At 34.8% G+C, this 16,824-nt stretch overlaps 2 protein-coding genes across 2 annotated transcripts; one reads left to right on the forward strand and one right to left on the reverse strand.

The window, feature by feature from the left end:
- Positions 1-454: 454 nt before the first annotated feature.
- Positions 455-2,343, forward strand: LOC105225566 (uncharacterized). The gene is made up of 3 exons (XM_011204094.4): positions 455-1,427; positions 1,493-1,673; positions 1,740-2,343. The coding sequence occupies exons 1-3, from the start codon at positions 1,363-1,365 to the stop codon at positions 2,241-2,243; spliced, it is 750 nt and encodes a 249-aa protein (XP_011202396.2). The 5' UTR covers positions 455-1,362; the 3' UTR covers positions 2,244-2,343.
- A 189-nt stretch (positions 2,344-2,532) lies between these two features.
- Positions 2,533-3,710, reverse strand: LOC105225487 (putative nuclease HARBI1). Its single transcript, XM_029549885.2, has 3 exons — positions 3,578-3,710; positions 3,095-3,521; positions 2,533-3,036 (listed from the first exon to the last, which is right to left on the reverse strand). Exons 1-3 carry the CDS (start codon positions 3,694-3,696, stop codon positions 2,533-2,535), a joined length of 1,050 nt encoding a protein of 349 aa, XP_029405745.2. The 5' UTR covers positions 3,697-3,710.
- Positions 3,711-16,824: the final 13,114 nt, after the last annotated feature.

Genomic DNA, 16,824 nt, shown 5'->3' on the forward strand with positions numbered 1-16,824 from the left:
GCAGCTCCCGACTTCCGGTCTTTGACCAAGTATCCTCTGGGTAGCCTAAGAACATCCGTTTGAAGGCGAGCTAAAATGAGAAGGCGAAACACCCCCTTCACAGGGATGGGCTTGGGACCCACCACGTAAAAAGCGCCCCCAATGAAAGATTACCAACTGCTTGCTGTTGTTAACTCGGCTGTACTCGTAATCACGTATGCGGTGTCTCCGCCAATAAAGAAGAATAATAAGAATAAAGATCTATAGCTAAAAGATATGCTTTTTACTAATATAAATATCAATGTGTATTATTTCCTTTATTTCTTTTGAGGTTTTGGTCAATTGAAATTTTGGCTTCAATGGATTTCTTTCATATGTATTTTGCCCTATTACATGTGTCACAATTATTAATATATTTTTGAATAATAACTTTCAAATTTGGAAAGTAAATCAATTTATTAATCTCATCATAACACCCATTCAGCCGTGCTCCCAATTTCACATTCACAAATTTCCTTGTGAATTCGGTTTGAAATCACATATTTGATGCTCCCACTTTCACATTCACATTATTTTTTGTGAATCGAATCCGAGTTCTTTGTAGGCAGTGAAATGAAAAGTAAATGGCAAAATGTGTTAAAATGAGAAATTATTTTCTATAAGAAAATTTTTTTATATATCCTTTGATATTTGTAGGTGCTACTCATGACCTTTTTAAATTACTTATTTATTGGTATATACGAATTTTTTACATTATTTGCTGATATATTCAAAAAAAATCATGCATCGCTCAATCCGAAAGGAAATATTCAACAACAGCTGGTAGTGAATTGCTACAACGATAACCGATTGTGAGGCAGGGTTGACTTGCTTTGCGGAACAAATTCCCAACGATTCATTTCGTGTTCGTTATAAATTTTATAAAACTTTATGTAAAGGTGTATTCTTTAATTTATTTAAGTAATACTAATGTTATTTCTTTTATTAGTATTGCCGGTTTCTTTGAAATTTTAAATAATTAACATTAGTTAATAACCTTGTTAGTCCGTCGATGTTTCTTACAAACCGGAATATTTTTCATCGTATTTGTTACAAATGTGGGAGCATTTTACAAGAATAAAATGGATTTTCTGTAGTATTTTATGCACTGAATATTGTTTGCTTTATGATATTTGCTTTGAGGATAACCTCTTTGCTTTGATATTAATATGAAAAAAAAACCATACGATTTGACTTCTGCAATCCTTGGCATGTCCAACATATTATATCCAAAATAAAAATTATTGAGTTAACTTATTTAAAGAACAATGAATAGTTTTCATACAATATCAAAGCATTCTTAAATAAAAACAACGCGAATTTAAAATCACAGCTGTGGCAACAATGCTTAAGCTCGTCAGCTGTTTCATGTCATCGGAATTATTTGAGGAAAACGAAACCAGCAACATGTAAGTAATTATTAAATTTGTTAATTGATGTCAATTTTATGAGTATTAAATAATCTTCATTGCAGGGGCAAACATAAAACTCAAACACAAGATAACGTTTTCGTGGAATTTATGAAATTGAACCAAGATTTAGCCAGAGGCTTCATTAAAGGTGACCGGACAAAAGCTGCTGACAAATGGCATGCATTAGTCTGCAAACTAAATGCTGCTGGCCCACCTATTAAGGACATTGCCGGTTGGAAAAAAGTAAGGCATTTCAGGTTAACAGCAAATATAAATGTTAAACAAAAGTAATTCGGGTTTTCTTAAAAGGTATGGCTCGATTGGAAAATGCATATTCGCAAAAAACTGGCGCACAATAAGAAGGAAGGCAAAGCCACCGGGGGAGGTCCATATGATCAGACCGTTATTTTACCAATTGAGGAGGAAGTTGCAAAAATATGTGGTCTGTTCGAAATGGTGAATGGGTTGGAAGGTGCCCTTACCTTTGGAGTACCGGAAGAGCACACAGAAGCAGAAAATGTATCACAACGCACTGAAGAGCCAATACAAACCGAAACACCAATTGTTGAGGAGGTAGCTGAGCCTACACCAAAACGTCGAAAGTTAGGGCCCGAAACATCAAATGTGCAGTGTTTGGACGAAGTGTGTGCTGCGCAACTGGACACCATGAAAACCATTGCAACCAGTCTACAGAAACTTATAACACATCAAGAGGAGCATAACCGCCAACAGCTTGAGCACCACCGCATAATTCAAAAAATTGAGGCAGAAAAGTTAGAAGTTCTAAAAAGGCTGATAAATAATAACGTTTAAGGTTTTAAACTGTAACTTAACATGGCTTATGTCATATATAAATATAACCATATCTATTGTAAAAAATGTGGCACAAACAACGATGGGAACATTGTATATTTATTTTTGCATCTCGCTGTAGTATACAAATCAATATTCCAATAAAACATTAATAATAATTAATAAAACTGAAAACTCCAAATAAATACATAGAAAACACAATTGTTTAAATCTTGAGTACCCTTTGGTATAATTTAAAGTTAATTGGTAAAGAGAAAAGACTTGACTAAAAAGTAGTGAATTAGGCCAGTTACTGTGACAAGTATTGCGCTATTTCATTTCTTATTGAAGTGCCATCTTGTTGATCTTCGAACTCAGTTGCTGGGTCTTCATAGTCAAAGTTTTCGTCGTAGCTACAGTAATCATCTTGTAATGGTCCAGTATTCTTGCGGCAAATGTTGTGCAAAGCACAACATACGTTTATAATACTACATGCAAATCCGGGCTCATAATTTAAAGACCGTTGCATGCATCTAAATCTGCTTTTAAGTAGGCCAATAGTGCGCTCTACAATATTTCTAGCAGCGGCATGTTTTTTGTTACAAATATGTTGCGGAGATCCATTTTCAGCGCTCCTAAATGGAGTCAAAACGAAATTTTCTAAAGCATATCCCGAGTCCGCCAAAACAAAGTGTCCATTTAGCGCCCTGGAGAAATATAACCGAGCCTGACTGTTATTCCAAATAAAAGAGTCATGACAGGACCCAGGATGTGTACAATCAACAGCAATTATCTCCATGTTGTAATTACAGACCTTGGGACCACAATACATAGTAAATTGTTTAATCAAATATATTGATTTTAGAACATACCACCATGGCATTAAGGCTAAAGTATCCCTTTCTATTGAAATATACAGAGTCATTATTTACGGGCTTCTTTATGCGGATATGTGTGCCATCTACGCATGCGATAATATTAGGAAGCTGGAACTTGTTGTTAAAATATTCCTTTGACTTTTCCATATCCTGCGGTGTCATTTTCAATGTGATGGTATCATTGCATATTAAAATCTCCAATTTTCGAATAATTTTGTGCAGTATTTTGCCAAATGTACTCCTGCCAATGTTGATATGGTGGTCCTTTGCTATTGCCAATTGGTAGGAACCAATGGCCAGATAGCGAAGGACAGCAGCCAATTGGATTGAGTGGGACAGCCTCGATGGCTTTAAATGGGGACTTAGTTTATTTAAAACAAATAAAAATAACTCCTTACTTAGACGGAACGACTGAATAAACCTGTAAAACTCGCCACTATTATTATGGGCACAAATACGTTGTTGAATTTAACTTACCGTTTTTCAGAAATTTTAAGAATGCTAGAGGCATTCCTCAGATGTCTGTTACGCCTAATTTCCATAATTTTACGCCTTCTTTTGGCTTCAAAACAAGCAATTGAAAAAATAAATGGCATTTTACAATATTTATAAATTTTCAATAAAATCCTCTCAGATGCTTGTCAGCTGTTTAGAATGAGGAAACAATGGGAAAATATCGATAACAAAATTTGTGAAATTGGGAGCACACGAATTCACTTTCACAGGAAATTTTTAAAATCACATTGTGAAATTGAAATGTGAAACTGGGAGCACGGCTGATTGTGTCCTGTTTCATATTTATGACAATTATGTATTTGCTTTAGAGTTTCATCGTCGCTAACCATATCCTTTGCCCGAAAACTACATTTAACAAATTTTACATTTTCTCTTTGATATAAGATTCTAAAATTTTCATTTGTAACCGATTATAGTCATGGTCATTTCGATTTGAGTAAACTCCTACTTTGCCCGATTTGATATGTCTTCTCAAAATATCTGGCACTAATTCGTTTTTCAAATCTTGTAGAGTTATACATATATACCACCTTATTGCCAAATTTTGTTTCGAATTTAGTTTTTTTGAGATGTTTTAGGGCCGTCTTCCTTTTTCACCAGGATTTGATGGAATCCTTTCCAAATCAATTGTAGAAAAGTATTGTGATCTTCCCAATTTATCTAAAATATTTTCTATATTGGGAATAAGAAACTTGCCGCCAAACGTATTTTCATTTAACCTACGATAATCGATCACTACTCTCCATTTCCTTTTACCCGAGCTATCAATTTTTTTTGAACTATACACAAAGGTCTATTATATGGTAAATGCCTTTCCGTAATGATACCTAATTTAAACATATCTTCAGTTTGTTTAACGGCTTCATTCTTATGAATCTGTGGGTACCTATAAATCTTAGAACACGCTGTCCTTCATGGTAAAATAAACTATTACATTATTTTATTAGGCTAGAAGTTTATATTCTTCTCTATTTAGATTTTGTAATAATTTTTCAATTTCCTCTCGATTAAGCTCATAACACTGAAATTTATGACTATCGTTCTCATTATATGAATAAATATTAATTGTTCTGTTATTTATCATAACAGTAATGTTTTCCATATTTATTATAGCTCCCAATGGTTTTAATAAGTTCTGCATCATTGCATAAAATTTTTTATTGTCAAATTTAGTCAAATTTCCAAATCATGTCGGCATCCTCATTAAATTATTGAGGTAGGTTTGTGATTATTTCTTTTTCCACTATTATTTCGTTTCGTAACGACTTAAGTTTAAGGATGTTTTAATATTATTCGGTTACATTACTTCAACTTATTACTATTCATAAGCGAAATCGATCTGTATCGATTAGAAATTTAATTATTTCATTGTTAATTGCTAGTTGTACTATGGGTAAGTTCTCCAACCTGACTACATGTGAAAATTAAATTTCTCATTGTAATTGGTGTTCATTGGTTCCGGACGGGAATATGATTGATTAGTACGAACACTTACTTGAACTGCATTTTGACCACACAAATTATTATTATTATTTTGTCTAAAATACTGCTCGAAATTCCGTGTTTGTCCTGAATTTTTCGCATAATTTTCCTCTTGGTGATGTTTAAGGATGGCGTGAGCGTATCTTAGACGCAATCGACGGTCAGTAGCTAACAACTGATGCACCGTCTGGACTTTGTATGGAAACATCTTCAAAAGTTATACCAAAATTCGCTCTAAACACCGTCGACTGATACCCATTTGCGTTGCACGTCGTCTGTTCGATGTCGACGGCGCTTCCATGATCCTCGGCAAAAGCAGCACTATTCTCTGCAGAACGGCTACTCCGGAATCTGCCTAACTTAGCAGCATCTCGTGTTGTGCCAGTCAAAACAGAACTGACATTAGAGGTCAATTGCAAAATTTATAGCATCTTCTGATAGGAGGATAACTTTTGCGCTTTTACTTACTTTACTTTTGTTTATTTAGTTTCAGTGATTATTATAATTTTTTATACTTTTATGCTTTTGATCATAACTGTTTCTTCAATATTACTTTTCCTTTTAGAATGTTTTCCTTTTTATTAAAAATTTTTAGAATCTTTTACTTTCACTTATCATTTCAACATACATTCTATTATTTTAAATTAGACGTGTTTAAATGAGTTAAGCATCCACCCCCTCTACCCGGTAAAACTGGTGCATCCTAATAAAACAGCGCAATGCACCACAGGATGCTACTGCAACGCAACACCAATAACTCACCACTCCTATACCAACCCAACCAACAAAAGGAATGGACAAGGGGGAAGCTCACGCATTCGTTTACATCAGGGATAGGCACATTTTTAGCCCGCACAGTTAGCAAAGTGCGCACGGGGGCTAGATGAGGGGAATATCAGTTTACGGAGAGAAGGGCATAACAAGTTGCGAAAAGTTGCGCAAAGAATCAATCACATTCCTCCGTAATTTAATGTTCATCGCAGAGCATGGATAAATTGATACGAAACTCTTTGATTCGAGAGAGCGCTGTCAAAGTCCACATTTTTTATAACATTTGCCAATGATGCCACTATAGAAGAAATGTGTTAGGGAATTTTTAGTAAATGTTTTGGGAGTTTGTAATTTCCACACCACCGCTGAGGTATACAAAAGGCGCGTTACCGAAGTTAGTTTTGGGTGCTCGGTTCCCCTATAGGCCTATATCACCCATATAGGTACAAAATAAAATCACAACATTTATTTGTACTTATAATTTATAATTATAGTAATATTTACATCTACTACGCTACTCCAAACAACATATTAAATATTACAATACTATTTACTAAATTACATTATATTTCGCAAGTATGATATATTTTTTATTATGCAATAAATTGCATCTAAAACAAGATCAAAATAGGCACAATTTATGAAAAAATATTTCTAAATTTCACTAAATAACTATATTTTTCTACTAATTAAAATTATTTACGAACCTGGATCCATCCTTCTCCTTGTTGGGGAGATTGAAACTCCTACGCAACCAGCCACACACTTATTTTTAGTTCTCGGCATTTTCCTATAATACGTTAGGAAAACATAATATATTTATATACATGTATTTACGATGGTTTTAATAATACACTTACCAACTTTATTTTTAGTAAAAACACTTATACACTGTATTTTTAATAAAAAAACACTATATTTTCACAACACAATTACTTATGTATTCCACAATGAAAAAAAACGAACTGATTTTGTCAGTTATTTTTAATGGGATTTTGTCTGGCAGTTCATTGTTTTGTTTGTCACCTGATTCGTAGCCCATGAACTTTCAGTGTTGCCATACCAAACCGTGAGATCATGGGCTCTCTCAGAAAGCGAAGAGAGGAGTTTCGGATCAATTTATCCATGTCGCAGAGTGGTTTCGGCAATACTGACATTGTGCACAAATTAAAGAGCGGAAGTTTACTTCATATCGGGATTGTACAGTTGTGTGAACAAAAAGAGGTAAACATAATTTGCAGGATTTAGAGTTTCGCATTAAAATTTGTTTTTATTTACCTTTGCATGGTGGGAAATTCTAATCGCTGTTAGGAAAAAGTATATAAGTTATACTTGTATCTAAAATCAATTTTATTTAATAAAAAAACAGCACATTTTAAAACTTCACAACACCTATAGTTGTTCCTATTTTGTTTACACCACTGTACATGTGATAGATCAGTTAATAGTGGTGATGCCAGTTGTAAAAATTCATTTTAGTTACAATTCGTTGTGGGCTTTTATACGTACATATGCATATCTGCATATATAAAAAAGAAAAGATACTTGTGACCATTATATGTATATATTGTGTTTAAGCACATTGCAGCTCCATTTAATGAAAATGCTTATATAAATATATGATTTGTGATATTTTCAGTTTGGTTGTTTTATCAAAATATTCAAAGAATTGAGGTTTTTTTCTACAATTGTTTTGTTAAATTTTAAAAATCTAAGTTGCCTCTGGAAATGTATTAAAATAATAATATGCGCTATAGAACACATACATATTTTCAAAAATATAAGAAATCATCAAATAAAAATATATTTGCGCTGTATGGCATTATTGATTGAGAGTGGCTAAGCACACAAATACTCGTAGAATACAAACGCTAATGGCAGAAACATCTTCGCACGCAGCGGCAAGAGTTTTGTTCTCGTTTTCATTCGAACAATATTGCCATTACTCAATACGCATATGTAGTTTTGTACACATCTACATATGTTTTCAATTATAATTTTTCATAATAAAAAATATCAAAACTGAAATCAAACTATTAAAACTAGTTTATATATTTGTAAATAATAGCATTCGATTCTGAATTTGAGTTATTTTAAGAAAATTTCAAATATATTGAAGACAATTTTTATAATTACTACAGTATATCGAGCCTGGCAACCCTGCGGTGTGAGAGAGCAATCAGCTGATATGCTGATATCGTATGATACGACACGACACGACATAACGACAGTGAACTGAAAATGGCGTTGTGCATCTTACTACATGAACATTCGAAAGAATGCAGCAACATAACAATAGCCGGCATGTACACAAGACAACGCAGTTGTCCATTTTGCATGTACACAATTTCGTTGTGGCCATACTAATACCTCGCACTTCAATAAAATTTTAATATTTTGTTCAAAGTGAAATTTTTTATGCAAAAAATAAGTAAATAGGTAAATTTATTTGTTTTAAATTATCAATTGTGGCATCACCACTCTTCCTCCGCTCTCGTTGGCAAATATATGAGAACATTGAAGTTAGCGAGAACGACAACCGTCGATCTGCAGTCGTGTAGTCGTGCAGCTGTCAAAATAACAGTGTCCATAAGAACGTGTGTATTTTAATATTTGACAGATGTCGTTTGTCGTCTGTCGCCAGCATTGCATTCAGCACTTGATGGAGAATGAAAGTAAACGTGAATAAATCAATGCATGTTTTATTTACATTAAGGCGAAGCGATAGCCCTTCCTTGCTTTTAAATGGCAATGCTATACCTAAAAGTGATAACGTTAAATACCTCGGCATGCACTTGGACAAACGGTTAACATGGAAACATCACAGACAATTAAGCAATTAAAAATAAAAACAAACAACTGTAGTGGCTACTCGGATATAAATCGCCGTCACATCTTGAAAATAAATTGCTTTATATAAAGGCGTACTAAAACCTATCTGGAGCTACGGTGTGCAGCTCTGGGGCACTGCTAGTAAATCAAATATTGAAATTTCACAAAGATTTCAGTCAAAAACCCTAATGCTATGTTCAGACCGACACTTAATCACACGATTTCGGCCGTTGAATGGATTATCCCACTAATCTTAAAAATTTATCAAGATTTCGCCATACAAAAATGACAGTTCCAAATCACTTCATTGAAATGATTTGAAACTGATCCACGCTAAATCTGTCCGTGCGACTCTGATTTTGCGCAATCTACTTGTCAGCACTGGAAAAATACTAGTCAGCACTGGAAAACTGTTACATTATCACAGCTGATTTAGACACTACAAAGGGAAAAAAATGTAAACAAACAAACTTATTTTATAGCAATGAATCTAATTTCACCTGAAAATCGACTTAACAAATGAAAAAATGCATTCACTATTTCTATTATATGGAAAACATTTGAAAAAAGACGGCTTTTATTTCAAACTACTAAATGACAATCTTTTCTTTTGATAAATATTAAGCGATGTGACTTCATGAATGACAATAACAGCTGGTTTTTGATCTTTCTAACGGCAGTGAGAACACTGTTGGGTTATGAAATGATTAAATGTAATCTAATCTTTGAGATTTTCGGTCTGAACATAGTATAAGACTAATTACAAACGCCCCTTGGTTTATAACAAATAAAGTCATTCATACAGATCTTAACATGCTTTTTGTTAAAGCTGAGGTTAAAAGATTTAGTACAGCATATTTACACAGAATCAGTTATCATGACAATCCTTTGGCAATCATGTTAATAGTTGACTCCAATGAAATTACTGGACTCTAGATCTCCCATTTAGGAATTAAGTACTAAATAATTAACAACATTGTATATTACTACAGTATTAAATATTAGTATTAAGTTTGATAACATAAGCACTAGAAATAAGTACATTTGATATGAATATTGTATATTATTATTGATATCACTGGATATCAATAAAATAAGTCAGATTATGATTTTGTTATCTCATTTGCTTATTATTTTTAAAATATATCGCAAGTAAAATATATTGAAAAAAAAACAAAAAATAATAATTAAATACAGTAAAATAACTGCTGATCCATTAAAAATACAAGTTATAATGGATTTTCCCATCCTACATCACTGAAGCAGCTCAGATCTTTTCCAAGTCTCGCAAGTTATTCACGAAAATTCATAAGAAATTTGGGGCCATTGTTAAACCACTTACCACATTTCTCAGAGGAAACAACGGCGGAATTTTAAAGAATCAAAGCGCAAAAATTAAAATCACATTATATGAACCTGCAGATATGCATAATAGAGCTATTTTATGCTTTTATTTGTAAAATAACGTCAAGTTTGTAAGAGCTGTAAATAATTTTACATTTTACATATTAGTGGTATCACCACTCTTCCTGATCTCTCTATCTTCCATTCTATTGTCAACTCTACTGTCGTCCTACTGTCGTTGACAAATATAGGAGAATATTGAAGTTAGCGAGAACGACAACTGTCGTTGTAGTCGTGTCGTCGTCAAAATAACAGTGTCCATAAGAACGTGTGTATTTTAATATTTGGCAGATGTCGTTTGTCGTCTGTCGTCGTCTTGTGTTCAGCACTTGAGTCGTTGGAAATTCTGGGATTGGCGGGTGATAGAAGGGTTGTTGGGTAATTATGTATTTACATTGCGCTCTCATAAGATTCATTTGGTCATATGTGTTTGAAGAAACAGTGGTTCATAAACTGAAGTTATTATTGAAATTACTTTTTATAAGGAAGTTTAAAGAAATAACCTGGTTTGAAACTTTTTGCTATTATATATAAGATAAGAAGTAGGTTATCTGATTTAAATTTTTGTACTTGATACAATAATGCGTGGAGATATAGCAAATGAGATTAAACCAAACATATAATTTATTAGACATATTAAAAAAATGATTACTAAAATAAAATATTTATTATACTTTTTGTTATTTGTCTTACATTTTATAAATTTATAGTAGTTACAAAGAATCTTAAAATTGTTAGGCAATTTTACGGTTATTACCCACAGTGCAACTTCCCATATATGTATGCGTGCGCTCTCATTTGTAAACATGGTGTGGTAAAATACGTTGCTCTCACTTCCCTCTTCATGTTTGCCCGCGATGATCCCCTCACCAAGCCCTCAAAATGTGCACTCGTGCCCGCACGGGCAAAATGCCACTGAGGGCTGATATGCCCATCCCTGGTTTACATAATTCGACTCTTGCAGTTCGACCATCGACACATCAACATTCGCCTTTTTTAATTCGTCCTCGACTGATCCCCCGCGCTACAACATGTCTATCGTACGCGACGCTACGTCGATATCTCCTGCTATCGCTCGGTTTGGGAACTACATATATCTACCCCGCTCCGTAAAATTGAACTTCCAACATACATAACTTTGTATTTAATACTTGCGCGAAATAAACCTTAAAATAAAATTGTTATACATTTTAAATAAAGTATTTTACTAACACGGGTCAACACAAAATTTGACCTTAACTTTAAAGCAGTAAATTTCAATGTTTTAGGTCGTAATTAGACGAAATAAATATATATGCCATGAAAAGATTTGCTTTTTGAAGTTATACTTCTTATACGAGTTCGGAAAAGGTTGCGATAGATTCATATTGCGCAACCTTGTCTGCGAAGATGTTCGATCGGAAGCGGCGATCGTTTCTTTCGGCACAGCTCGGATTTTCTACCAACAACAAAATGTTGCCATGCTTACGCTATTGTTGTTTTTGGAAAACAATGTTTCAATTTTTGGTTGGTGACATATTCACATGTGTGCGCATATGTATGTTTGTATGCTTGTGCATTATTGAAGTTATACTTCTTTTTCTTTCGTTTGTCTTTCATTTCTGCGAATTCTCAACTATTCTGTGTGGCTTTTGGTTGAAATATTCTGCGTTGGCCTTTGAAAAATTAAGACTATACTTCACAGGATCACCCTGTGCAGATTGCAGGTTATGTGATGGTAAGTTTCGCTTGAATATTTCAATTGTCCGTAATACTTAGATACACCTTGTGCATTAAACTTGTGCTCTTGAAACTAATATCAATTGGATTGGCAAAAATTTTATGTTTTGATTTTAAATTGATTTTACAGCGGAAAAAGACAGTACAGCACGTGTTTCAAGAGAAGGGAAAACAGCACAATATTATCGTGAATACCGAGCACGAAAGAAAGCAGAGCGGGAAAACGAGAAATTGGAAATGGTAGCTGGCAGTCAATCGAGGAAGAAGAAAACAGCTGCGGAATATCAGAGAGCGCGTAAAAAAGATTCAACGTCTGCTGTTCCATCAATCTCTGCGTGAGCATCTATAACTACTGATGAATCAACGATCATCAATTCAACGCGTGTTGATGGATTACAAAAGAGAGATGATTACGCTGCATATTCTCTTCCGCAACGAAGAGACAGAACTACTTTTTGAGTCAAAATTCCTTCATTTAGACTTTGCTTTATTCTTCATTTTATGTGCATAATAAATTTATAAAATGTGGATTTAAGTTTTCTAGTTTTCTTTCATACACAATGATATGCATTTCTGAATATCACTACGAAGTATAACTTCTTCTGCACGTAGGGACTCCACGCTAGGGTGGGTCGATTCCGGACTTTTTCTATTCGGGATTTCTAATAGTGCGGAAAAGTTGCCTTAGTACTTCCTGATTCCAATGCAACTTTTTGTTTTGAGATCGGATTGCATCTTCAACCCCAACTCCGGCCTTGAAATTTCGGAAATTCGCCTAAAATCGTGAAATTGTCTACCTGGCGCCTGAAATACGCATCTCATGGCAAAATGTATAAGACAAAAGTTATTTGTCACGTCATTTGCTGCCGAAATGGTTTATGTGATCATGGTCCTAGGACGAACCGTTCCCGAGATACGAGCGAAAATGCGGCGCGCCACAGCGCAAGGTGAAAATCGGCTTGCGGCCACACTTCTTGATGTTGATTTCGCCGAGTGCTATCACTCACATTCATTCACCTACGCCAAAGGACACGTTCGGATAGGTCTCCACACAAATATTTTTTCATCGAGTTCCTTCACTCTTGTCGTTGATTTCGCCGAGTGCTATCACTTATATTCTCTCAACAGAACACTGAACTCAAAATGTCTGTATCTAAATTTAAATTTAGAGAGAAATTTCCTGTGTTTGGCATATATCCGTACAATCTCTCTGAGTCCCAGTTACCTACTTACCAGGATGTTCTTTTGTGTTATCAGTTTGAAAGATTTCGTATAGGGCGACTCCGAGGCGATAACTATGAACCTAGGAGTAAAGAGGTTACAGAAATAGTTGCAAAAAAGGTTGAACATACTTTCAAAAAGTCATCTATTCCGATAGTTTTACACATCAGAGTCGTACAAATGCTCACCACACACCATAAGAAATTTCTGACTCAAACAAATGTTTTTAAGGAACCCAATAGGTTTGAGCTCTAAAATAGACGACTTTGTCTCTTCTGCCGGAAAATTATTTGACATCGCTGCTTGTAAATGCATTTATTTTTCTTCTTGCACTTTTCCAAAGTAGAGGAAAGTTCCTATCAATGAACAACCATTTCTCTTGGACCAGAGAACCAGAAGAATTGTTCGCATTGAAAGTGTTGATCTACCTGAAACAAAAAAGATTACAAAGAAAAATGAACGTAAAGAAAAGCTTTCAAAACGTCATTCAACATCAACACTTACCCACGTGACCATTCAGATCAGCCAGACTCTCATACAGACGACAACAATGTAGGTGCGTCGCACATGGATTCTTCCAAAAACGATGCTGATGATGAATTTTCTCTTCCATCCTCTAAAACCAAACAAAACACACTAGTATTAGAACACACAGCTTCAGCTGCCCAAAGATTTGGAGTAAGTGATAGAGCAGCGGCCTTGGTTGTTGCATCTGCTTTTCTGGATGTCAAAAAAGCAGGTTTGATAACAGAGAATCAGGCTAGCTTTGTCACTGACAAATGCAAGATTAGTCGGGCAAAAAAAAGTGTTGGAGTTAAGCTCCAAAACACCGAAAGTATTGACTCTGTATATGGGCTGTATTTTGACGGCCGCAAAGACAATACACTTACACAAGTCAGCGAAGGTGAAAAGTACTACCGCGACACTGTCAAAGAGGAACACATTTCTCTTATAGCGGAACCTAGTTGTCATTACTTTGGCCACGTCATCTCTCCTTCCGGGTCAGCTGAGGATGAGACGCAAGCTATATGGCAACATTTAGAAGACAATTCAGTTGATGTAGAACATCTAGAAGTTGTCGGTGCTGATGGCACCAACACGAACACAGGTTGGAAAGGTGGAATCATTCGGAAACTAAAAGAAAGAATAGGTAGGCCATTACAGTGGGTTGTTTGTCTTGTACATTTCAACGAACTTCCATTTCGTGCTCTTTTCGAACACATAGATGGTGTCTCAAAGAGTCCAAATACATTCTCTGGCGACATAGGTAAACTGCTCCCTGATAGTGAGAAGTTGCCTGTTGTCAAATTTTAAAGTTTTCCTTCCTGCCAATTACCTTCTGAGGTTATTAATCCGCCCCAACTTAGCACAGACCAAGCTTATCTCTATAAAATATCAGAAGCTGTTGTTTCCGGTCAATGTTCCTCAGATTTAGCGTCGATTCATCCAGGTAACATGTGCAAATCTCGCTGGCTCACCTGTGCAAATAGAATTCTGAGATTATACATTTCTACTTGCTAAACTGCACAAGGTTTTCGATTCATCCATTCAACAGAATGCTTTCTTTGCTCTTCCAGAAAACATTCTCCGTAGTATGATGACTGACGAACGGATAGAAGTCAGAAAGTTGGCCCTTGACCGTCTTCTGGCAGCCAGAGAAGCAGAGTCTGACACTGTAAATGGAAGGGTTAGATGTAATAAAGTGCCAACGCTGAATTTCAAAGCTAATAATTATTACGATATGATTAACTGGAAGACTATTACCTTGACTGTTCCACCAGTTCTTTGTTCAGTTTCTAACGAAGAACTCATAAAAGGGCTATCGGGAGACACTGCAGAGGTATGGAAATTTAGTGAATTCCCCTCTCACACCGTGGCAGTCGAGAGAACCGTCAAACTGGTGACAGAGGCATCTTCTAAAGTTATTGGCCCCCAATCTCGTGATCTTTTTATACGCTCTACACTGAAATCTAGGCAACAAGTGCCAAAGTTTAGTACAAAATCTGATTTTATCAATAAATTTGAAACAAATTCAGACTAAAACAAGCCTGACATATGGTTGGTTGGTTGGGTTGGGCTTGGGAGGAACCCAAAGGGCAGCCATCCCCACGCGGTGGGTTCTGGGTGACAAATACAGGTTAGCTGAGAACTGCAACAATTTTCACCTTGCGCCTTTTCGCTCGTATCTCGGGAACGGTTCGTCCTAGGACCATGATCACATAAACCATTTCGGCAGCAAATGACGTGACAAATAACTTTTGTCTTATACATTTTGCCATGAGATGCGTATTTCAGGCGCCAGGTAGACAATTTCACGATTTTAGGCGAATTTCCGAAATTTCAAGGCCGGAGTTGGGGTTGAAGATGCAATCCGATCTCAAAACAAAAAGTTGATTTGGAATCAGGAAGTACTGAGGCAACTTTTCCGCACTATTAGAAATCCCGAATCGAAAAAAGTCCGGAATCGACCCACCCTTCTCCACGCTCCTTTTTTTATTAAGGAAACCGCTTTAACGACAGTATAATTGTTTGTAATTATTATTACTTATTATTACTATAACTTTTACAAATGCAAACTTTATACGAAAAAAAGGTATTTTCTTATCGTTTTTGTTCATAATTAATCAGAAAATCATAAAATAAACTTTAGGACAAAAAACGAAAATTTTTTTGTAGAGTCGTGTAATTGGTGTATAGTTTTGTAAATTATATATATACATATATTAAAAAAATGATAAGCGATTCGTTTAATATTTCTTAAGAATTATTTCACAACTGACTGCGCTAGTAAAAAAACTTGAGTTGTAGTTTCTTGATTATTACTTTATTGAATAATAGTGTAAAGGTTGGTACGCAGCTCTCAAGTAATTGCTCAAGAAAAAAAATACATTATTTCTCAAGAAATTTTGACAGCTGGTTACGCATTGTAAATGATCCACATTGGAAGAGCAAGAGAGAATAAACAAAGAAAATAAACTTTGTGCGTAAGAGTATGTATGTATGTATGTGTATGGTAACATAAATATTTTCATTGAGATTTAAGAAATGTTGTTGATGATTGGTAGGTTTTATACAACATTTCAAAATGGAATATATTTCATAATAATGATTTTAACTAATTTAGAATGAATTTGACGATTCCTTCAAGAAACAGTTGTTGATTTGATGTTTCTTTGCAAAACCAGGTTTGCCATATTTACATTTTATTGAAAACAAGTATTGAAAATTAGTACTAGATTTTTTGAGAGCTGCGTACTAGCACAAGTAAATTTATCGCAGGAAAGTTTGTTAAGCGTTTTTTTATATGAAGTTTTTACGTTTCTTGAGAGCTGCGTACTAAGGTTAAAATTGAAATACATGGCTTTTGAACAAAAATTTTTCCTAACTCACTCATTCAAAAACTTTTACGTAAACATCATAATAATTTTCGGGTTCGACCACTTCAACTTTGTTTGTAAACAATAAAGTAATGGTTACGACATATGATAACAAGCAATAGAACATATTTCGACAAAGTTGCGACAAAACAAATGTAAATAAAAACAAGTAAGGAAGGGCTAAGTTCGGGTGTCACCGAACATTTTATATTCTTGCATGAGAAAGTGATAATCGAGATTTCATTATCCGTCATTTACATATTTTTTTATTTTGCTGAAAAATTAATTAGATTAGTAGTTCCTGAGATATGGTTTTTGGTCCATAAGTGGGCGACACCACGCGCATTTTCAATTAAAAAAAAAGCCTGGGTGCAGCTTCCTTCTGCCATTTCTTCCGTAAAA

Source organism: Bactrocera dorsalis, chromosome 2 (genome assembly GCF_023373825.1).
Source record: "Bactrocera dorsalis isolate Fly_Bdor chromosome 2, ASM2337382v1, whole genome shotgun sequence".
Lineage (NCBI taxonomy): Eukaryota > Metazoa > Arthropoda > Insecta > Diptera > Tephritidae > Bactrocera > Bactrocera dorsalis.